Raw genomic sequence first — 21,388 nt, 5'->3', positions numbered from 1 at the left:
CAAAAAGAAAAGTTAAAAAACAGAATAAATGATTACACAATAGCAAAGATCGAATAATAACTTATAGTTACGAAATGAAAAAACTATTAATACTTACTGTTCTAATTTTCAGAAAAGAAATCTGGCTTTGCTTTTTCAACGTAAATAAGTGGATTGTTCATCTTTTTGAGTTCCTCGCACAAGCAGTCGAACTCTTCCAAAGACGCCACAAAGAAGCAGACCAGCACTGTGGGGTCGATATTGCAGAGGGGGATGGACAAGATGCGCTGCTGGGTGAAAGAGGAAGACTGAGAATTGATGCTTTCTTTGTTTAGCACAGCAGGCTGAGTAACATGTGGGTCTAAATAGAAAAGATGGGTGTCTTGCATATATTCAGATGGGGAGCATTGAGGAGATAACAGTTTTTTTCTCTCTTTCTCATTCAGATTTTGCAGATCTTCTTGTGAATTAGCTGAAGAAATTGTATTGGCGCTGCAGATAACAGCATCAATAGCTTCATCAATCGCTTCATCTTCGCTCTGCCCCAGTTCATTCTCCTCTGTTTCCTCTCCTTTGAGCTCTTCTTCTTCACTATTTTGAACAGCTGCATCAACGCCGATGAACCAGAATGAAGAGCGAGGCTTGCCTCCAATTAAACCAACACAGAAAGGAATGGTGAAGAAATAGGAAATGGCATATGCTGCTTCTGGTGAGACTTTGGATAAGCCCAGGCGGACAGGGAGGAGGAGGAGGAGAGGGGAGAAGAAAGAAGAGGAGAGGGAAGAGGAAGAGGAGGAAGAGGAAGAGGAGGATGAGGAGTGAGAAGAAGAGGAAGAGGAAGAGGAAGAGGAAGACATAGAAGAGGAGCGAGAGCTATGAGTTTTTGTATTATGATTATTACTATTACTATTAACAAATGAATGCCTTTCTCTCTTGTTTTGGTTTGAATGAATAAAAGATGTATACTTTTCTTTAGAATTGGTCAAAGATGGCTCGTGTGGTTGCAGTTTAGAGGCGGAAATGTAAGTAAATGATGAAAAGCTTGCGTCTTCCTGTGAAGGCGTTTGAATAAATTGGAAAGATAAATCGGGTGATGAGGAAGAAGAAGAAGAAGAAGAAGAATTTATAAACGAAGAGGAAGAGGAGGAGGAGGAAAAAGAAGAAGAAGTGGAAGCAGAAGATGAAGAAGAAGAAGATGAAAAATTTGTACCGTTTGAAAGGAAAGTTGAACGGAGTGTTGGAGATGCAGCAGCAGGCGATGGCAAAGACGGAGAAGAAGTAGCTTGTGAAGATGTGTTGTTGCCAGATGAGTCAGAAAGAGAAAGAGTCTGAGAAGAAGAGAACGAAGAGAACGAAGAGGAGGAAGAGGAAGAGGAGGAAGAGGAACAAGAAGAAGAAGAAGATGATGATGATGATGATGACAATGGCTCAGATGATGAATGTTCATTAGAAACAGAGGTAGAAACAGAGGCAGAAGAAGAAGCTGAAGCAGAAGCTGATGTGCTCTCAAACGAAGAAGACAGCTGAGCAGACACCAGCCTGGAAGGGGATGTGTCAGGAGAAGGTGATGATAATGAGGATGAAGGAGATAGCGACTCTTTCACATCTGCTGAAAGAGAAGAAACAGAAGAAGAGGAAGAAGATGAAGATGAAGAGGAGGATGAAGAAGATGATGATGATGATGAAGACAAAGAAGAAGAAGACGACGAAGAAGAAGAAGAAGAATTATCAGCCAGTGACACACTGTATGATCTAATTGATCCTTCCTCACTTCCTGAGTGTTCACTCTGTGCTCCAATTGCATCGCTCTCTGCATCGACAAACGACGTCAAAGAAAAGCAGTCAGAAGAAGAGATGGAACGTGCATCAAAGGCAGCAGGCTCGATAAGAGGCGGTTCGCAGAGAGTGTTGAGAGGAAGGGTGGAGGAGGAGACGGAGCAGAGGGTGGGGGAGGAGACTAAGGGATTTACTGTGTGAGGGTGAGTGTGAGGGGAAGTGTGAGTGTGGGGGTGGGAGTGAGGAAGAGAATGAGAAAGGGAATGAGAAAAGGAATGAGGAAGGGAAGGGGAAGAGGAATCAGAATTGATAGAATATGAGGAAGAAGAAGGAAAACAAGAGGTTGTTTGCAGTTGTGGTGATTGTTGTGTTGAGAGGAATGCATTGTTGTCTTCTGCATCTTTTGAGCAACGGCACATTTGAGAAAACTCTTTTTCTTTCTGTTCGTTCATTTTCTGTTTAATCTGATTTGACATAAAGTTTTCAGCTTCTTCTCCCACTTTGTATTCAACAGATCCATCTCTGCTATTATCTTGCTTATTGAGTAAGTGCAATTTTTCATTGTTGTGTGTTGATTGTATTGAACAACTTGTCTTTTGTGCGAGAGAAGGAGGAGGTTTTGTGGGCAGTGGAACGAGCTGTGCAGACTTGGCAGGAGAGAGAAAGAGAGGAGAAGGAGAAATGAATGCTACCTCGTCGAATAGAGAGGAAGGGCTCTGATTGTGTGGAAGATGAGGGTGTGATTGTGACTGTCGATGAGGCTGAGGCGGAGGAGGGAAGGGAGGAGAGCGAAGAGGATAACGAGAAGAAGGAGAAGAAGAGGAAGAAGAGGAAGAAGAAGAAGAATGTGAAGAAGAAGGAGAAGAAGGAGAGGAAAGAAAAGAAGGATGATGAAGAGGACGAGGGAAAGAAAGAGGAGAAAACGAAAGGACAGACGAAGAGAGTGGAGGAGGGGGCAAAGGAGGAGAAGATTGATTGACACAAACAGAGCTTGTGGTGAAAGTGTTGCTGTTTTCTGCAAACAAACCTGTTTCTCTTTGTTCTGAATGAGCTTCGATGACAAGTGTAGGCTCTTCAGCCAGATTGTTGCTTGTACAAGAAAATGTGTCTGTAGATGCTGAGACGGGCATTGAAGCATTGGTTTTATTATTTTCTTCTTTTTCTTTTTCTTCTTTTCCGTCTTTTCCATCTTCTACTTCTCTTTTAACAGCTGACAATGAATAGTTCATGTTTATCTTTACTGGCATCTCATCTTTGTCTTTACTCACATGATTTGTTTCTTGTGTGTTAGCTGATTCGAAATGATTACTGGCTTCTTTGTGTTTCTCTGATTTATATTCATCTCTTCCTCTTCCTCTTCCTCTTCCTCTTCCTCTTCCTCTTCCTCTTCCTCTTTCTTCTTCTTCTTCTTCTTCTGTGAGAATTGGATAATCTGTGATTAAGTATTCAAGTGTTTCGTCTTCTTTTCCATCTGTCAATGTATTTTCTTGTATGTTCAGATGATTCAATGAGTTGCTGCTTCTGGTAACCCAAATTCTGTTTTTATCTTTTTCTTCTTCTTCTTCTTCTTCTTCTTCTTTCTCACTTTTTCGTTTGCTATCCAAAGCATTTTCTTCAATCTCAGGAATAAAACAACTGTCTTCATCAAAATTGTCTATCTGAGTATCAAAACCTTCTTCACAGTCAAAATTCTCAGGAAAGTCAAGACGATCAAACTGCATTGCATCAGACAAACAACTAGATTTCAATGAAGTTTCATTACGCTCCTTTTTCAGTTCGCTATGCTGATCCTTCTTTTGTTCTGCGTCCAATCCCTTCACGTGAGTCGAAGCATCCAAAGAAAATAAACTCGCTGCATTCCCCATTGTTGTCTGTTTTTTGACTTCATTCGCATTTGCCTTAGCTTTTTCGGTGTAAGAGTCGGTGCTTGTTTGTCCAAATTGATGCTGCTTTTCCGAAAGGAATCTGCAATGCTCCTTCGCGTTCATTGGATTACTTTTCGAAGATGCATGAGGCAAAGCTGATTTTGAAGATAACGCTTTCTCCATTTCCTTCACGAATGCTGGAAGTTTTATTGGAATATTGTTTTTTTCAAGTGAAATAGGAACCTGAGGAGGTAGAATAAATTGATTTGCAAGAGAAGCAATGTCATCAAAAAAGCATCTGGATTCAATCTCGTCAGAACTTTTTTCAAAATTAATTGGTTCCAATAAAACTGATGGAAGAATATATTCGTTATGCTTTACATGAAGAATTGATTTCTCAAGTTCGTTTTCTTTAAGTTGAATCATTTTCTTAAAAACTTCTTGTCTATAAATAGTTTGCTCTCGAAAAATCATCACAACTGGGTACAAATCACTATGCAGCTTGTGTGTTATATATTGAAGTGCAAATGCTCCATCAGAAGGAGAAAACCACTTTCCTATTTGTTTTCCATTAATAACGCCAACAGAACTTATGTTATGGATTGAAAAAGGCGCAGTTGGTATGTCCAAAAAATTCTGCAATACTATAAAACGACACGTATCTTTGTCTAAGCTAAATCTTTTCGAGTATAATCTGCGTAAAGTTTCGGCAAACATCATTTGCGTTGTTCTGTGAACACAACCCCAACCTCGATCACTTGATAAATCAGATCCAACGATTTTAGGAAAAGATTTCCTGTAGGTTAAAAGTATTGAAGATTTAATTTTATACTCAGCATTTTGAGTCAATAAATCTCTTAGGCATGGTTGATGAATGGGTTTGTGGATATATGGAGAAGAACAGACTTCACCTAATATCCACGAACGCCGATTATTCATCATTAAAAACCAAAAAGAAAAAAGTTTTGCTGTGCACTAAATTATTTTGAAGGATAAGCACCAAAACAATAAATGATCGAATACCCTAATCACATAAAAAATTTAAACATAAAAATGAAGTGCTTCTTCTCTTCCAAACAAATCACAGAATTTATATTGACATGCAACAGGGGCAAACATAGATATAAGATCAAGCAATTGAGCAAATAAATAGGTTATACAAAAATCAAAATCAAAAAATAGTTGATGTAAAAATCCAGAGTGCACATAACATGAAACAATAATGTTGAACAAATAACATAACAAAATAAGAAAAAGATTTTGCGTGAGTCAGTTTTGAAAGAAATAAGGTAAAGAAAAATGGTAATTCTACCACAAAAGTGTTGCATCATCGCTTCGAGACGATGGTGCATAACTTCCTGATTGAACTTCTGGCAAATTTTGTTCAACTAAACAAGCAATAGGTTCTGAAACTGAAGAAAGAATGAGTTGTTGAACGAAAAGTGATTTGGCAGGATCAGAACTATCCATTTCTTAGAAACAGAAAAAAGAAAATGTACTTTAATAAACATTTAAATGTTGAAAGCAAACGTTGATTCATAAATTTGCAGTCTGGAGAGAACCTAAGATGTTCAACAGAAGGAATATCCGAAGGAATCCAATCAACCTATGAAAATAAAAAAAATCAACAAAATTATTCAATTCAAAAAATATAATATGACAAAAATATATTGTTGTGAATAATGAAAAACCAATTCAATGCCACAAGAATGGCAAATCACTCTGTCAATTGCTTTAGGAGGAACAGGTGCAAGATAAAATCCAGCTTCCGCCATTGCTTTAGGAGTACATTTACAATTAGGAGTTGCAGCATGAGGCCATTCTGTAAATGTTTTAAGTCTTGCTGCTTCTGATTCCATGAAAATATTGTATCTGTTAAGGGAAAATTAAAATATATTTTGGGAATCTTTTATTTATGAGCAAAAAATTCTCCCCAGCCGGGTTCGAACCAGCGACCTCAAGATATCAGCTTTTTCTACAGTCTCGCGCTCTTCCAACTGAGCTATGGAGAGAACTTGAAAAAGAGTTGTTTAGTACATGATAAGTATCTGATCTTTTTTTGTAATTCTCAATCATTCTTTTTGTCAAACTATTTTGTAATTTTTATTGAAATGTTTTTGTTATGATTTTTCTCATTTTTGCAAGCATAAATTAAAAATTTCTTAGCACGAAATCTTGGTGAATTTTTGTGAAACCTTCAGTTTTGTTTCAATATTCAAAGTCTCCTCCGTTATGAAAATTGTCAAATTATAGCAAACATTAGAATCACAATTAAATCACCTTGAATATGTTGGAATTTTTTTATGAATAATTTCATAAGCTTCTTCTCCTCCGTTTTCTTCCAAAATTTGTAGTACTTCAAGTGATTTTTCTTTCAAATTAATTTCACCTCCGCCTCCTGGAGTCTTTGTGCAAGATTTAGCTGCTGAAGAAGTTCTTCCGCTTCCAGCTTTCATCATTTCTGCAGCAATTGGAGATAAAAGAAGAGTAATGTGAGGTGTTAGACTCTCTGTCACCGCATTTGAAAGGCCAATTAGAAATTCAAGACTTGTCGCAAAAGCATCTAAGTTGCTTCTGGATGTTGTAACCATTACTTCTCTCAATCTTTTTATAACTTCTGGAAGTATTGGAGGAATTGTTTCATGTGCAATCTGAAAAAATAATTAAACACAAATAATCAACATGATGCGAATAAATAACAATTCTAAAAAGATAGTAAGTTGATCTTGTTTCAAACTTCTGCTGATACAAGCTCAATGCATGCCATCTTTGCAACTGTAAAATAAGGATGTGCAATTTCTTTCAATCCTTCTACGCATAAAGGAAGAATTGATTCATAGTCAATTTCTTCAAACGTCTGTTTCCACTCCAATGCCATTTTTGCCGTACCAGTCACTAACCTACATGGAATTGAACCGTTTGAATAAGCAACTGCAAATGCACTACAAACATTCATCATAAGCAAATGTCAATTTCAAAAAAAAATAAGGTCCAAACGTTTTACCACCTGTTTTTGATCCAAATCCGCCTCCGCGAGGAATTGAATCAAATCTTGAAGAAGATATTTTTAATGAAGTTGGTGATGCTAAGACAGATGATGCTGAAGATGACTTCGCTTTTGCTTTCACTTTTGATGTAGATAATGATGATTTAGGTTGTGAATAAGAAGTTCTATATGACATCTATCAAAAAGCAAGGAAATTTTCAACTTATCTTTTTGATAAACAAAAAGCTCAAACAAAAAAAATATAAATTATATTATAATGGTAATCAACAAATCAACAAAAATAACAATATATTATAATTTTATTTTCTGTTTGTGAAAAATGAAAAGGTTTTCGTTTGTTTAAAAAAAGGTTAATATTTTTTTTTAACTTTTGATAAGTTGGTTTATCAATTTTTTTATCAATAAATAAATATTTATAAATTCTTTTATTTTTATTAATGCAATGGGAAAAAAAAAAGTGGATAGGGGATAAATGGGATTAAAAATATTTGATATCAGTGACATTTCAAAATAAAAATGAAACAATGAGTTAATTACAGATTTGATTATGAAGTTTTGTCAGAAAAAGAAATATTTGTCCTTTCAACTTATTTTGATGAAGCAAAAATATTATCCTTGAATTAACATTTAGCAATTCAAAGTATTTCCAAGATACAAAATTTTCTATTTTTTCTATCAGTCTTCCAATAATAATTTTTTTATTGACTAAAAATGTCAGTAATGGAATTTTTCTGTCTCAATTTGTCTTTGATCATCACTGACGATCACTGACAAAAGTGAAAATAACAGATATTTCAGATGCTATCCACAATAATTTTTCTGAAGCGCTGTTCAAAATCTCTTAAAGTGTTCGTTATCATTGTTATATTTTGTTTAAATTTATTCTCTCTTTTTTATTATAATGACTTTTTTTGTGATACACAAAAGAATTTTAACTTGTCACGTCACAGAGGAATAAATAATATTAATGAATGAAAGCCAAAAATTAATAATTCCATCATTTGTTAATTTTGTTTTGAATAAATGTCACACACTAAATTTTGAAATCATTGCAATTTATTTTCCGTTTGTATGAACAACAAGGTTATTATTTTTGTAATCATGTGATTTAAATTTTTAATTTTGAATTAAAAATTTGTTTTGAATGAATGTGAATGTGCATTAAAAAGTGATAATGCAACAAACAGATGATTTTGTCACACATTTTACAAGTATTACCATTTGGAATATATATATTTTTATTTTTATTAGGAAAAAGTATATCTCTGAAGATAAAAAACATTTGGATTATAGTAATCACGAAAAAAGTTATGATTTCAAAAACACCCAACACATTTCGAAGTTTTGTCTAATAATAATTTTTGGTGTTTTTTCAAAACAGCAATCAGTATCTGAAATCTTTTTTTTATTTTTTTTGAAAATTTGCGAGTTTTCGGTGACATTGTGTATTTTTATTTTTTTTTATTTTTTATTGATTTTTCAATTAATTATTATTTTTTAAGCTGCACGTGTAATGAAAATACATTTCTTTAAAAAAGCAATAAAATAATTATAGTTTAAATTTGTTGTATCCAATATCAAAAAATAAAAAAAATAAAAATTCAGTTAATTTTCATGAGAAATGAAAAGAAGGAAAATTTCGAAAAAAACAACTAAAAAAGAGAGTTATACACTAAGTAGGTGAGAGAAAATGAATATTATTAATCTATTTGTGCATATTTTGCTTGATTTTCGGCCAATCCTTCGATGAGATGCGCAAGATACTTTTCGCAATTGTAGTAAAATTAATAATAAAAATCAGTAAAATAATAAATATTTTTTTAAACAACTTCAAAATAAACAAAGGAAACGAAAAATCATACGCCTTTCGTTGTGGTGATGTAATTCAACAGTTTCATTCTGTCTATTTTCTCGACCTTCATTTCTGTCAGTTCGCTCAGATTCTCTGTTTCATGTTCCAAATCACGCTGAAGAAACTCAAAACTTTTCATTTTGGAGAAATAAAAAATGAACACAAATACATAATTCAAAAAAATAAAAAAACAGAATGAGTAAAAAAGTAAATTTGTTACAATTCAAATTGAAATAAAGAAATAAAACAGGAATTGAGTCCGAACGAGTTGAACTCTTGAATAAGAAATATACAGATTTCTTTCTGAAAGGCAATATAATTTTCAAGTCTCCCCATACTTCACATAATTATTCAATCTCAATAAATAAATAATAACAATAATTTTTTCAAATTCAAAATTCCATCCCATTTCTAATCACCTTAATCTCTTTTCCCTTATCCATTCAGAAAAAAAACATACAGATCTTTTTGAGAACCCTTCTCCAAAAAGAACCCGAGGGCATAAGTGTACTTCAGCACTCGCCTGCAGTCCACAACCAGCTCTGCTCCGTCCTTCAGAAACTCAGCCACTCTCTCGTCGCAGTGGTGGATTGCCATATAGTCCTGCATTTTGCCCTTTATGTTCTTAAGCTGCTTCTCCGCAAAGGTCATTGAGCGGTTGTGCTCCTGATACCTGTCAAAGTAATGCTGATAATACTCCAGACGCTGCTTTGCCGAAGCCACTTGCTTACCAATCGAACTGTCAACTGGCCTGTTGCACGAATAGTACCCACCTGAAAATAACACACACATGTACACACACACGCACAAAACAAATTAATTAAATAAAATAAAAAATGATATACAAATAGTTATTTCAGAAATAAAATGTGGAAAAAAGAAAGAAAGATATTAACAAATACAGAATTTGTAAAATCATAAAGAATTTGAATGAATATATTTATGCAATGAATAATGCAATAATCGAAAATTCAATAGTTTTTCACAAAAAATCAAAAAAATAAAAAACATGATAGCCAATCACATTTAAAAGAACGGTGTTAACAGAGATTTCAATTTGGCTATCCTCCATTCAAAATTTCTCAAAATTTCTTTCATTTTTCACAACCAACCAACCAATCAATCACTTATTATTATTATTATTTCTTTGTCTCATTTTCACACATACCAGTTTGAGAACCGTGCTGGGACCAAGGCCCCATGCAGATCCAGCAGAACTCGTGCCTGCACTGTGAGCAAGTCATGTGATTGCACCCTTGATTCTTCTCAATGTGCTTCTTGCATCTTTAATGTGCCAATAAAAACAAATACATTGTTAGATGAAGAAAGAACAGAAAAATAAAAAAAAAATTATTAAAAATTTTAATTAAGAAAATCTAATGATAAAAAAATTAATATTTTAAAAATTGTAGATGATAGAAAAGAAAAACTGACAAAAAAAAGAAATTGTCTTTGAAGCAAGCATACCCAGGGCAAGGTTTTGTATTTGCAATCATCCAGTCATTGTCCATATTTGAGTCGTTGCATCTTTCATTCCACTTTTCAACCAAGCCACACGGGCACGGCTGATGGCTCTCCAAGCCACAATCGAAACTGAGTGTATAAAATAAAAAATTCATAAGTAAGTTGCAAGAATTAAAAATATGATTTCAGTTATTTCATTCCATCGACAAAGTACAATAACAATATGTATGTATAGATATTTACATAGATCACAAAATAATTATCTTTGAAAGCAACACAGAAATTGACATTTGACAAACCAATATAAATGACCACATAGGCATTTCACCTCTGATGAAAATCCGACTTTCTGTGAGACCCAAGGGCATCCAGGAGCCGGACACCAACTTTTATTGTTTTTATCCATAGATACAATTTACAATTGGAACATAAGTACACAATCACACAAAATTAGTCATATAAATGAGAGAAGGAAAATTAAAAAAAAAAAAAAATGGATAGACACGTATGTATTGTGAAGGCAATAATTAACAAAAGAATATAGAAAAAGAAGACAAACCGCATCTCTCTGTTTTCTTCGACAAACGTTTGCATCAAAAAGTAATTGTATTTTTTCATTGTTTCAGCTGTAAATTTTCATAATTCATGAAAAAAAAATTGAATGATAGTCGAAGAATAATCAATAAATCAATAAATTAAATTGAGATAAAAGAAAACATTCAAAAATTGAAACAAATTTCTCAACAAAGTCAAAAAAAGAATCTTCCATTTGAAAATAAAATCCTTCTATTTCAAAATATCATATCATATTTCACAAAATTTGACTCATCCAATCAAATATATTTTATGGTAAATCACATACAGTTTGTTGTTTGCTCCCAAATAGAAGGAGGATATATCAAACAGCATCCTTGCTCCATGCATTGGGTAGCAATGCATGCTTTTCCTTTTTCGACCTGAGCCTTCAAGTTATCTCCAACACAGCCACGACAAAAAGCATGACCGCACTTTAGCTTGATGACTGTTGTAAAAAATACGTAAATGCACAAATAGCAATAGACAATTATTGAAACAATTTTACATTAACAAATAATTGTTTCACTTTTCAAATTTCAAACTTTCTTTTTCGGGATAATCACAAAAACAGACAGAGCATGAATACGTTCCGTCGCTATTCATGCTCGTTGGCGGTGACAGTTCTGGTTTTTTTGGAGTTAAACTTGCTTTTGTTGAAGTTGATGCGTTTGATTGATCGCGTTTTCTAAAATTAAATCTAGAACGTGTTTGCGTCGCTTTTGGATGAGCTTTCTCACTTTTTTCTGTCTCATCTGCTGCTTTTACAACCTCGCTTTCCGCTTCGGCAAGTTCAAGTCCAGCTGCAACAAGCCATTTGTTTGAATTATCAAAATAATCGTTAAAAAGCTTTTCTTTATTCCACCTGGATAAAGGATAGAAATAAAATTTAACGTAAAAAATTCACTTTTTTAAGAAAATGCAAAATATTCAAAACCTGAAAGCAACACAAAGCAAAACAGTTTGATCATAAGTTGTGCCAATTTTTGACATTAAATCCTTTATAAAATCGTCAAATGTCATTTTTATAGTTTCTTGATTTATGAAGTGAAATCCCTATAGGTAAAAAAATAGTTAAAACTCACAATTATCTTCACTCAAACCCGTGCAACAATTGCCCCTGATTCAAAGGATGAAGAAGACATGCTAGATGAAGATGGTTGACTAGATGAAGATTCAAATTGATCTTCTTCTTCTACATATTCCACTTCTTCGACTTCTTCTTCTACCTCTTCATATTCAATTTCTTCTTCACTCATGATTTGCCAAAACTATATTAAGGGTGTTCATTGTTTGCAATTATTTTTCTTTCTGTATATCTCAGTTTAGCAGTGAAAATTTGATTGGTATTTTCATAGCTAAAGGAAAAAATAGTTATTCTATGAATTTCACATTTAAGAAAATTTTAAAGTTTTTTTTTCATTTGATATCTTCGATATCTCTTGAAAAACATTTGCCATCAGCAAAAACAACTGATATGCTTTTCTGTCCCGTAGATTTTTTTGAAACAATTGGATGTCCACAGCCTCCTCTGGACCAATGATTCATTACAGGAAGGTATTGGGCGAGAGTCAAAGGTATACTATTACTTCTTTCATCTTTCAAAGAACCTCCTTCGTTTGAAGATGGAACAGTTGAAGCCGATGGAGAGTCAGCCACCGTTTGAGTTGAAGAGAAATCCACAATGTCTCCAACTTTTTCATTTTCCTTTTGACATTCATCTGAAGCAGATTCCAAATTTGCGTCAGAATTGCTGAGATCACTCTCAATCTTCTTGCTGACAGCCCCAAAAGCTAATAGTGCTTCAGAAGGAGTGAGAAGAATGAAAGAATCGTCCAAAGACAGAGACCAGTCAAGAGAAAGCCGCGGACATCCGACAACGACCCAGCACTGAATAGAATCAGACGAGGAAGAAGAGAAAGAAGAGGAAGAAGAGGAAGAAGAGGAAGAAGAGGAGGAAGAGGATGAAGTTGATGAAGATGAAAGTGAATTGGAAGGAGATGTGGAAGATGATAAGGTTTGTTGTTCTTTCTTCAACTGATCGCCTGAAGAAGAAGAAGAAGCACGAACAGAACAAAGGTTTTCTGAAGAAACGTCAGAAAAGGAAGCGTATGTGACAGAATGCGTTGAAGGAGACTGAGTAACCCATTCGTCCATAACATGTTGAATAAGCTTATAGTATTAATTTATTTTGACAAGAATAAAAATTTGAAATTATAATTATTTGAAACAGAAAGTTATTTTGAATAAAGCTTTGTGGCTATACACCTGAAGAGTCACAGAATTACATTGTCTTCCTAATAATGAACTTACAACACCAATTCTGTTGCATTTTCTAGCCTTTTCAATCAGACTTCTGTGGAAATGGGATAAAAAATTGAAGCAAGCAAACAAAAGATTTGAAGAGGAAAATTATACAATCCAACAAGATTCAAACATTTAAAATAACCAAAGTAATAAACATTTTGCATGCATCGTAAAAATATAATTTCTGTTTTTTGATATCCAAAATTCAACTTTTTCCATACTTTCGAAACTTCGTAAATGCTTCTATTTCAATAAACTCCTTTGTCAATTTCTGTGTCTCAGGATCAAATCTATATGCAGGCACATCTGGATTAGCGAGGATGGCAGCATCCATTTGGAATCTTCCATCTACAAAGCAGACAATAGCTGGATTAAAGTAAATTCATGTTTTTATTTAAAGAAAAAAAACATTAAATTAAAAAATGTTCAGAAAAACAAATTGTAAGCATTCAAAATTTAAGTGTGCAAAAATAATACCATCTGCGCTATTTTTAAGAGAAGGACAGGTGCATCCCAAAAATTCACCATCTGGCAAAGGAGGATTTGAAGGAAGAAATATCTTTGGTAATTTTGAATCATTTTCTGATTTTTCACATGATTTAACAAAATCCTGAAGAAGAAAAAAGAAAGAAAAAAAAAAAAAGAAAGCACAAAACAAATACAATATGACAGAATCATCAGAACTCAAATTTGGAGCTCAAACCGTAAGTGCTTTTGAATGTTGGGCAGTCGTGAGAAGAGCAATTCTGTCAGTGGACTTGAAATTTTCTTCTAGCAAAGATTTCAAAAGTTTTATATTTGCAGCATCTCTTTCGTTTACATAAAAGCATGGAATATAGAAAGCAGGTATCACAGATTCGTCAACTATGCAAGCAACAAATGAAACATGAGAAAAAACTTGTCAATCACACTGAGCTTATGATGCCCAAAATGAAATATAGCGTCTGCACCAAGTTCTGAAGCATATCTATCAGCAATGCAGCAGGCTCCATATGAAACATCCCCAAGAACAAAAAATTCTGCATTGGTTTTTCTTTGAAAAACAATTTCATTTTCTTTTAATAAACATCAAAGGATCAAACTCTGTGAGATATTGAACAATTTTTACCGAATGTTGAAGAAGTCCTTCTGGAAGTTGAAGTGCAACAAAAGAAAAAGCATTCTTTCTATTGTTTTGAAATTCCGTCAATTTAAAAAAAAAAGAAAATTTGAAAACAAACTTTACAATCTCTATTATATAGGTGTATTCAAGATCAAATGGAATTGGCAGAACGGGAAAGTCATTTTCCATTTAAGAAATAAGAAAAGCGTTTAAAGATTTTATTATGTATCAAAATCTCAAAATCAACTGATTTATCGTTTCTCAAAACATTGAAATTATTTGAAAATACCTCACATGCACCATCTTATGTAACGTATGTGGTTTAAAATTTTAGAATTACAGGAAATATGAGATTAGACATTTTTTAACCACAAAACATAAAAAATGGACAAATATGAATTTACTTCAATTTCGGAAATCTATTAATCTTGATGAGAGATAAAAATATATCTACTCACAAAAAATTCATAGTGATTGCAAAAATGATTAAATCGAAATATGAAGAAAACAACATTAATCATCAGCACGCCTCCATTTTAAACAATATTAACATAACAACTAATTTAATCTACAATTTTGAGATAAATATTAAATAAGAAACGAACTCATTGATAATTATAGTTGCATCTTCATACGCAATTACCTTCCACACTCCGTCAATTCATCGCAAAAAAACCGATTCTTCAATTTCCTCAAATTATTTGTAACTTCAACGCGAAAAAAATTTTTTTCACTTTATTAACAACTCTTCCTTCAATTCTTCTCAGAATTTGTTTAATAAAAACGCAATCTCTTCTATACCTTGTTCTATCTCTCCACTCCTTCCCTCTCTTCGTTGTTCGCTTCGCTGCGCAGTCACCATCTTCCTCCTCTTCCTCCTCTCCATCCTCTTCCTCTCCACCCTCCGCCACCTCTTCCTCCTCGGCTGGGAACAGAAGAGCCTGCCGGAGGAACCGCTCTCCCTCCAACAACTGCACCGGCAATTGGCTGACTCGTCACAGGTGATGATGTTGAAGGAGACGAAGATGCAGAAGCTGAGGCAGAGGCAGCTGGTGATGAATATGACGTTGGTGATGAAGCAGAAGCAGCAGAAGTGGAGGGTGTTGCAGAAGGAGAAGAAGTATTTTGAGATGTTGGAATTGGTAGCAATGCAGGTTCCTGTGATGCATAAGGCTTACGAGACGGATTGTATGCCATTGGTGAAGCTTTAGAAGAATAAGTGGTCGAGTTTGTTGAAGCAGCAGAAGAAGAAAGCAAAGGAGCATAAACAGTTGGAGACGTAATTCCACTCGTTGATGAGTTCGATGGAGATGCAGATGATGATGCAGCGGCTGGGGAGCTGCTTCCTGCTGACGGTGCGCCAGAAATATGAGAGGGGATTTGAGGATAAGATGTTGCAGCATCTTTTTTCATTCTTATGATAACTCTTTCTCCATTCACTCTCACTCTTTCACAGTTTTTCACAGCATTCAATGCTTCTAATTCCTCAGCGAATTCGACAACTGCTACTTTCTTAGATTCAATTACGTCAATGCATAAAACTCTCCCAAACTCCTTCAGCGCACTCAACAAATCTTGTTGAGTAAGCTGAGCATTATTTCTTTCTAATAAAGAAACATGAATAGAACGCGCCACACTTGGGGTTCTGATGTACTGAGGAGCAATAAAAGGCTTTCCAGACGTTGGTGAAGGAGAAGAAGTATGAGGTTGTGATTCTCCGCTGGTGCTTTGAGATTGTTCTATTCCTGAAGCTTGAGTTTGTGCAGGGGCACTGACCTGAATCTTCTTAACGACGACTGGAAAGATATGAAGAATCTCGCGAATAACAAAAAAGCGTTTTCTGTCATCTGGTCTTTGCTGCAAAACAAATGCATGAGTAAAATTATTGACAACATCTGGATTAGACACCAGGTTCATTGAACCATCAATGCTGATAAGCACCTGATTGCCGAAACCAGTTGATTTTACAAAGCGAACATCCGCATGTCTTGCTTGCATTGTGGAAAATCCTGCTTCGATTTGAGCCTCACCATCCATCACTTTGCTTGTTGACTCGTCTTCAATCACAACAACAGCGTTAGTTTCATACAGGCGTGAGAGTTCGGCTGGATTCTGCTCTAATGTTTGGTAATATTTTTCAGAAAACTTTAGACCGACTTTACTGATAGTTGATGACATTTACTCTCTTGTAAATAAAACAATAAGTACATAACATTAAATTTAGAAAATATTTTTTGTCAAGAAAAAATGAGTATAACAACATAAAACATGAAGCAATAAATAAACAAAATTTAACATTGAGAGTGCTGTAAGAAATAAAAAACACACTTTGTTCGAAAAAAAATAGCCTTGATCAACAAGAGCACAAAACACTCACAAAATGGGATGAACCAAAAGCCAAAACATTAGATCAAACAACTGTTAAACAATAATTTTTATCATCATGCGTATGCCACACAGTTTTTTCAAAAAAAAATATTTTGAATCTTTAATTTAATATTTAATTGTATGGAATCAGTATTTGAATATTGCTCAAAGGAATAGCGTATTTTGAATAATGTCTGAATTGCTCAAAAACAAAAAATGCAATTGCCCCGTCTTTTCATTAACAATTATATTTGCATGCATGTACATTGCCTTCGTGATTCTTGGAATCTTATATTCATTTTGGATTTTGGTTGGCGTTGACATTGTTAATTGTGGCATCGTTATTCCTTGCTATAATCCCAATCAACAATACAACAATCGTAAGATTAAAAGGTGTGTTCAAGATCAATTTTTGTTTTTGAATAAAGCATTGTTTTAGAGCTCCTCTGATTTCTCTGATATTAATGATTATTTCAGCCATTTTACTTCTTCCATCAGGATTATTTTTGGCAACGTCTTTTGCTCTGTCTTTACTTTTCTACATTTTTTCTTGTATTCTTGGAGTGTTCTCATACATAATTTTACTGATTCATTCATTATTTGCTCCAAAATGCACAAATCCAGATAAAGATTCCATCGATCCAGAAACGCTACCTCTTGGACAGAATCAATCCCCTCCATTGAGAATCACTCCACCGAAGTCCAATGAAGAAAGCATGACAACTATTTCTTCAATAGGCGCAGTAATGACAATCACTCCTGTTCCTGCATTCGAATTGTCAAATGATCAAACAGCAGTTGCTTCAATTCATATTCCAACCATTCCACCTCTTCCTCATCCAGACTTATTTGCGATATTTAAGCCTCCGCTTCCAGAAGAACACATTATTGATGCGAACACGGCTGTTCAGACAACCGAAGTGCCCTGTGCGGAGTTTTCAAATAAACCTGTTTGTGAATTGAATCTTCAATCACACGCTGAGCAAAGCAATGGAAAGTCATCTATTGTAGCGAATGTCTCATCGTCCAGTGTTTCCGCATCGGTTATGTCTTCTGCATCCACATCGTCTCTGTCTCTTTCTCATCTTTCCTCTCGCTCTTCTTTGATGAACTCATCGAGCGTTCTCTGTAATTCCTCCCCTGCTCATTCCACAACTTGTCTAATCACTCCATTTTCATCGACTTCTGCTTGCTGCGAATCTTCTCCAGCGTCTTATTCGCATCTGCCTCTCTCCTCGTTGCAATCATCATCATCTTCTTCAACTTCTTCTTCTTCTTTCTCCTCAACGACACATTCACCAAAAATCAAACATCAATCTGAACAGAAGCCATTTCCCATTAACAATCCTTTAGCAGTCTTCCCGTTCCATCCAACCTCATCCACATCTCTCATGTCAATGCCCTCATCTTCTTCAGTGGCATCTTCTACCTCTTCTCATTCCCTCTCCCTCACCCTCTCCTCATCTTCTCCTTCTCTCCAGCCTTCCACAACAGCCACCACAACCACAATCGCAAACCATCCTTCTTTCTCCAACACTCCACTTTCTGCACAGCCTTCCAAGTCACCTTCCGCTTTAACGCCTTCCAGCTCTGCCAGCAGCCGGCTCCACTCATCTGCTCCTTCCCGCTCTTCCTCTTCTTCCATCGCTTCTGTTTCTTCTGTCTCTTCTTCTTCTCTCCATGTGCCCATTGCTGTTGTGCCGTTTGTGGACTTTCGCCGGCTGTCCTTTGAATTCCAGCCAGATTCTGTGACAATCACGGACGTTTCATTACATCCAACTCCGTTTGATGAGTTCCAGCGGTGGAAGGAGATGGAGAAGGAGAGGGAGGTGGCGTGGGAGGAGATGGAGGAGATGGAGATGGTGAAGGAGAGAGAAGAAGGAGAAGGAAGAGAAGAAGGAGAAGGAGATAATGATGATGATGATGATGATGAGAATGAAATAGAAACAGAAGTGGAAGATACAACACCTTTGATGAGGGAAGGAGGAGAAAGAGAAGCAATTGATTCTGATAGAACAGATGCCAAGCAGATTATGAAAGTCCATTTTACAAGTGGAAGCAATGAAACACAAGGAATGAATGGTAAATTTGTTACAAAGGAAAAAGCAGAAGCAGCAGCAGCAGAAGAAGAAGATAATAATAATAATAGATTGACAGAAAGAGATGAGCAATCGACTGAATGCATTCCAGTTGTCACTCAGCACATCTTCAATCAGAAGGAAGGGAATTCACTCAATAACACAGCAAACACGCAAGAATATCAATATCATCATCAACAGCAACAGAAGCAACAACAAAAGATGCTAATTCCAAATCATCCAACCGAACCGTATAACTTCTTCATGTTTGGGGCGAGTGAGGCAGAGAAAGAGAAGCTGGTGCTTTTGAAGTGGAAGCGAATGGCTGAGCGATTGGAAGCAGAGGATGAAGAAGGGGCAAGAGTGAGGAAGAGGATTATGAGGATGAGGCTGAGAAGGAAAGAGAAAGAGGAGAGGGAGGAGAGGAGGAGGAGGAGGGCAGAGAGGAAGGAGAGGATGAAGGCGAGGGTGGAGGAGCAGTCAGCAACGACGATGGTGACGATGACAAAGGCGATGAGGAAAGCAAATGTGAAGGATGTGAAGGATGGGAAGGAAGGAGGGAAAGAAATCGGGGTGGCGAGGAGGAAGAGGAGAAGAAGGAGAAGGAGGAGGAGGATGAAGGCGAGGGATTGGTATTATGAAAGGATCAATAGAAGAGAAAGAGAAAGAGATTATGAGCACAGCGATGAAGGAGAGGAAGACGAGGAAGAGGAAATAAATGAGTATGAAGACGAAGAAGTGGAGGAGGAAGATGAGGAGGTGAAAGGGAATACAATACACATAATTGGAGGGAATAACGATATTGGGGATTCGGACACATTAACCTCAGACGATGAAGATGAGCTGTTTCCTTCGTCTTCAGATGGAAGTGATAGCGATGATGATGATGATGATGATGAAAGTGAGTGTGATGATGATAGTTATGATGATGACGATAATTATAGGGAAGAAGAAGAAGAAGAAGAAAATAAAGAAGGAGAAGATAAAGAAGAAAGAAGGGGAGAAAGGGAAAGAGAAGAAGGAAAAGGCACAGATGAAAGCGATAGTGCGAGCGACAATGAGAGTTATTACAGAGCACGTTATGAGAAAGCAGGGGGAGGGCTATTAAATGACCATGGAATGTATAGAGAAGATAAGCAGAGTGATAGAGATGGCTGTGAGAAAGAGGTGGAAGATGGAAGAGAAGAAACAAGAGGTGAAGGTTATATCAATGGAAATGACAATAACAATGAAAAAGATAATAATAACAAACAAAATAATTATAATAACAGCAATAGCATCAATAATATCAATGGCTTCACACAAGGAATAGAGGGAAAGCCAAACAATGGAGACACTTCAAAGACTAATGAATTGAAGCCAGCTCGCAAGGCGCGTGGTGGCTTGAGGTTTCAGAGCAAGTCTGTCTGTTTGAACACAACACAGGCAGGACTCATGGCTTCTTCTGTTTCCTCGCTTCATCCAGCAGATCTGCCAAAACCGAAACATTTTTCCTCTTCAGCTTCTTCTACTTCTTCCACATCATCATCCTCCTCCTCTTCCCCTTCTTCTATAAACACAAACTTATCTTCACAGCACTCCCGCTCCACATCAATCCCTTCCAACTCTCTCAGCACTTCCCATCTTCCTTCCTCTTCTCTTCCTTCTTCCTCTCTCCCTTCCTCTTTCTCTGCCTTCATCCCTTCCTCCTCTTTCTCTTCTTCCTCCTCCTCCTCTTCCTTCGCCCATCCTTCCATGCCCTTTCTCTTCGCCCGGAAGAACTCAGCTTTCTCTCTCTATCGTGGGCCTTCCTCTTCCTCCCTCTCTCCTTCTGCCTCTTTCCACCAGTCGCTTGTGCATTCACACTCTCATCTTGTCTCTTGCTGTGAAGATGAATGTGTTCCTGTGACTCCTCCTCGTTTGATGGCATTGCAAGGAGATGAGATTGTTGATGGGGGTGTGATTTCTGATTCTGCTGATCGTTGTTGCCATTCTTCTTCTTCGACTTCTTCTTCTGCATCTTCTTCGTCTTCCTCCTCTTCTTCCTTTAATTCTTCTTCTTCCTCTATTTCATCATCATCATCTCCCTCTTCTTCTTCAATTGAAGCCTTTTCTTCACCTCAAACGAATGATGTTTCGCTTCCAAGCAGCAAATGATGTGCTTCTGTTGATAATGTTTGTAACAAAGGTTATGCTTTGTTGTCTTCTCTGCTATTTAATTCAATTTTTCTTCATTTTCCCTTCAATTTATTTTATTTTATTTTTGACTATGTAATTTTTCCAACTTTTATGTTAACAATTGCCAAACTGAATGGTCGTATTGTTATTGTTATTGTTATTGTTATTTTCTTTCGCTATTTTATGAAGAAATATAGCTTTCTTGTTGTGGTTAACAATTCTTTTTTTCAGTTATTTTACTTGTAATTTTTTTTCCCATTGATCTTTTTTGCAAATTGAAATTTTTTGTATGAATTTCTTTTCATGTTAAAATCTTGTCTTTGCTTCGGCTACTCAGCAAGGATTAATTATATATATATATAGAAGAAAACATTAGATACTTCAATTTTTTTTTCGTTAAACTTTCTTTTTTTCTTTTCTTTTACTCATTTTTTTAACTTTCCATTTATTTCGTATTAATCAAAAATAGTCGGTTGAATGGTTATTTGGTTCAAAGTTGTGCTAAAATAATTTAAAAATTAAGAAATCGTTATTCTGAATGGCTTTCAATAACATTTGCAGTTGTTTGGATACGAAATGAGAATGATTTTACACATAAAAAAAGTAACAAACAATTTATTCTGGTTTGATTTATTCATTTTTGTTTTTTATAATTCATTTCAAAAATTTAAGTTAATAATTGGAGTTTCATCAAAACAATGATATTTCCATTATTTCACAATTTTTTGGACAATCATTTTCATTATCACAGAGTAATCTCTAAAATAAACTTCATTAAATCATTTTTTTAAGTATTTCTCGAACGTTATCAGAAAATTTATTATTTGTTTATGGGGCAGTTTAAGTCTTTTTTCAATCAAA

General features: G+C 35.4%; 7 protein-coding genes across 7 annotated transcripts; 1 reads left to right on the top strand and 6 right to left on the bottom strand.

The window, feature by feature from the left end:
- Positions 1–101: 101 nt before the first annotated feature.
- MONOS_10838 (Autophagy-related protein 4L (Atg4L)) lies at positions 102–4,046 on the bottom strand (the record flags this gene model as incomplete). The annotated part of the gene is made up of 1 exon (XM_067863317.1): positions 102–4,046. The coding sequence occupies one exon, from the start codon at positions 4,044–4,046 to the stop codon at positions 102–104; it is 3,945 nt and encodes a 1,314-aa protein (XP_067722096.1).
- A 537-nt stretch (positions 4,047–4,583) lies between these two features.
- On the bottom strand, positions 4,584–5,487 carry MONOS_10839 (baculoviral IAP repeat-containing protein). The gene is made up of 3 exons (XM_067863318.1): positions 5,312–5,487; positions 5,151–5,226; positions 4,584–5,092 (listed from the first exon to the last, which is right to left on the bottom strand). Exons 1-3 carry the CDS (start codon positions 5,477–5,479, stop codon positions 4,929–4,931), a joined length of 408 nt encoding a protein of 135 aa, XP_067722095.1. The 5' UTR covers positions 5,480–5,487; the 3' UTR covers positions 4,584–4,928.
- Positions 5,488–5,803: 316 nt separating this feature from the next.
- MONOS_10840 (putative Parkin co-regulated protein) lies at positions 5,804–6,882 on the bottom strand. The gene is made up of 3 exons (XM_067863320.1): positions 6,618–6,882; positions 6,358–6,562; positions 5,804–6,271 (listed from the first exon to the last, which is right to left on the bottom strand). Exons 1-3 carry the CDS (start codon positions 6,800–6,802, stop codon positions 5,897–5,899), a joined length of 765 nt encoding a protein of 254 aa, XP_067722094.1. The 5' UTR covers positions 6,803–6,882; the 3' UTR covers positions 5,804–5,896.
- Positions 6,883–8,176: 1,294 nt separating this feature from the next.
- Positions 8,177–11,539, bottom strand: MONOS_11970 (putative ariadne-1; the record flags this gene model as incomplete). The annotated part of the gene is made up of 10 exons (XM_067864548.1): positions 8,177–8,390; positions 8,490–8,610; positions 8,940–9,252; positions 9,648–9,763; positions 9,947–10,072; positions 10,243–10,329; positions 10,503–10,569; positions 10,806–10,964; positions 11,062–11,381; positions 11,454–11,539. 10 exons carry the CDS (start codon positions 11,537–11,539, stop codon positions 8,328–8,330), a joined length of 1,458 nt encoding a protein of 485 aa, XP_067722093.1. The 3' UTR covers positions 8,177–8,327.
- Positions 11,540–11,935: 396 nt separating this feature from the next.
- MONOS_11969 (Diphthamide synthesis domain containing protein) lies at positions 11,936–14,114 on the bottom strand (the record flags this gene model as incomplete). The annotated part of the gene is made up of 8 exons (XM_067864546.1): positions 11,936–12,688; positions 12,785–12,872; positions 13,045–13,189; positions 13,301–13,433; positions 13,527–13,687; positions 13,735–13,856; positions 13,906–13,989; positions 14,044–14,114. 8 exons carry the CDS (start codon positions 14,112–14,114, stop codon positions 11,936–11,938), a joined length of 1,557 nt encoding a protein of 518 aa, XP_067722092.1.
- Positions 14,115–14,329: 215 nt separating this feature from the next.
- Positions 14,330–16,306, bottom strand: MONOS_11968 (uncharacterized protein). Its single transcript, XM_067864545.1, has 2 exons — positions 16,254–16,306; positions 14,330–16,110 (listed from the first exon to the last, which is right to left on the bottom strand). Exon 2 carries the CDS (start codon positions 16,101–16,103, stop codon positions 14,781–14,783), a length of 1,323 nt encoding a protein of 440 aa, XP_067722091.1. The 5' UTR covers positions 16,104–16,110; positions 16,254–16,306; the 3' UTR covers positions 14,330–14,780.
- Positions 16,307–16,625: 319 nt separating this feature from the next.
- Positions 16,626–21,237, top strand: MONOS_11967 (uncharacterized protein). Its single transcript, XM_067864544.1, has 2 exons — positions 16,626–16,685; positions 16,732–21,237. Exon 2 carries the CDS (start codon positions 16,757–16,759, stop codon positions 20,504–20,506), a length of 3,750 nt encoding a protein of 1,249 aa, XP_067722090.1. The 5' UTR covers positions 16,626–16,685; positions 16,732–16,756; the 3' UTR covers positions 20,507–21,237.
- The last annotated feature ends 151 nt before the right edge of the window (positions 21,238–21,388 follow it).

Source organism: Monocercomonoides exilis (assembly GCF_001643675.1).
Source record: "Monocercomonoides exilis strain PA203 chromosome Unknown scaffold43-869231, whole genome shotgun sequence".
NCBI lineage: Eukaryota > Preaxostyla > Oxymonadida > Polymastigidae > Monocercomonoides > Monocercomonoides exilis.
Note: the sequence above shows the minus strand (reverse complement) of the source record. Positions and strands in the feature narration are given on the sequence as shown.

What these genes read in the sequence shown, in the direction of transcription:
- MONOS_10839 (XM_067863318.1), bottom strand. Translation starts at nt 5,479, where the DNA reads ATGGAATCAGAAGCAGCAAGACTTAAAACATTTACAGAATGGCCTCAT. An exon ending in ATTCTTGTGGCATTGAATTG is followed by an intron (nt 5,227 to 5,311) that starts GTTTTTCATTAT and finishes TTATTTTCATAG; the next exon opens with GTTGATTGGATTCCTTCGGA. An exon ending in CTGCAAATTTATGAATCAAC is followed by an intron (nt 5,093 to 5,150) that starts GTTTGCTTTCAA and finishes TCTGTTTCTAAG; the next exon opens with AAATGGATAGTTCTGATCCT.
- MONOS_10840 (XM_067863320.1), bottom strand. Translation starts at nt 6,802, where the DNA reads ATGTCATATAGAACTTCTTATTCACAACCTAAATCATCATTATCTACA. An exon ending in TCAAAAACAGGTGGTAAAAC is followed by an intron (nt 6,563 to 6,617) that starts GTTTGGACCTTA and finishes GAATGTTTGTAG; the next exon opens with TGCATTTGCAGTTGCTTATT. An exon ending in TTGAGCTTGTATCAGCAGAA is followed by an intron (nt 6,272 to 6,357) that starts GTTTGAAACAAG and finishes TTATTTTTTCAG; the next exon opens with ATTGCACATGAAACAATTCC.
- MONOS_11968 (XM_067864545.1), bottom strand. Translation starts at nt 16,103, where the DNA reads ATGTCATCAACTATCAGTAAAGTCGGTCTAAAGTTTTCTGAAAAATAT.
- MONOS_11967 (XM_067864544.1), top strand. Translation starts at nt 16,757, where the DNA reads ATGATTATTTCAGCCATTTTACTTCTTCCATCAGGATTATTTTTGGCA.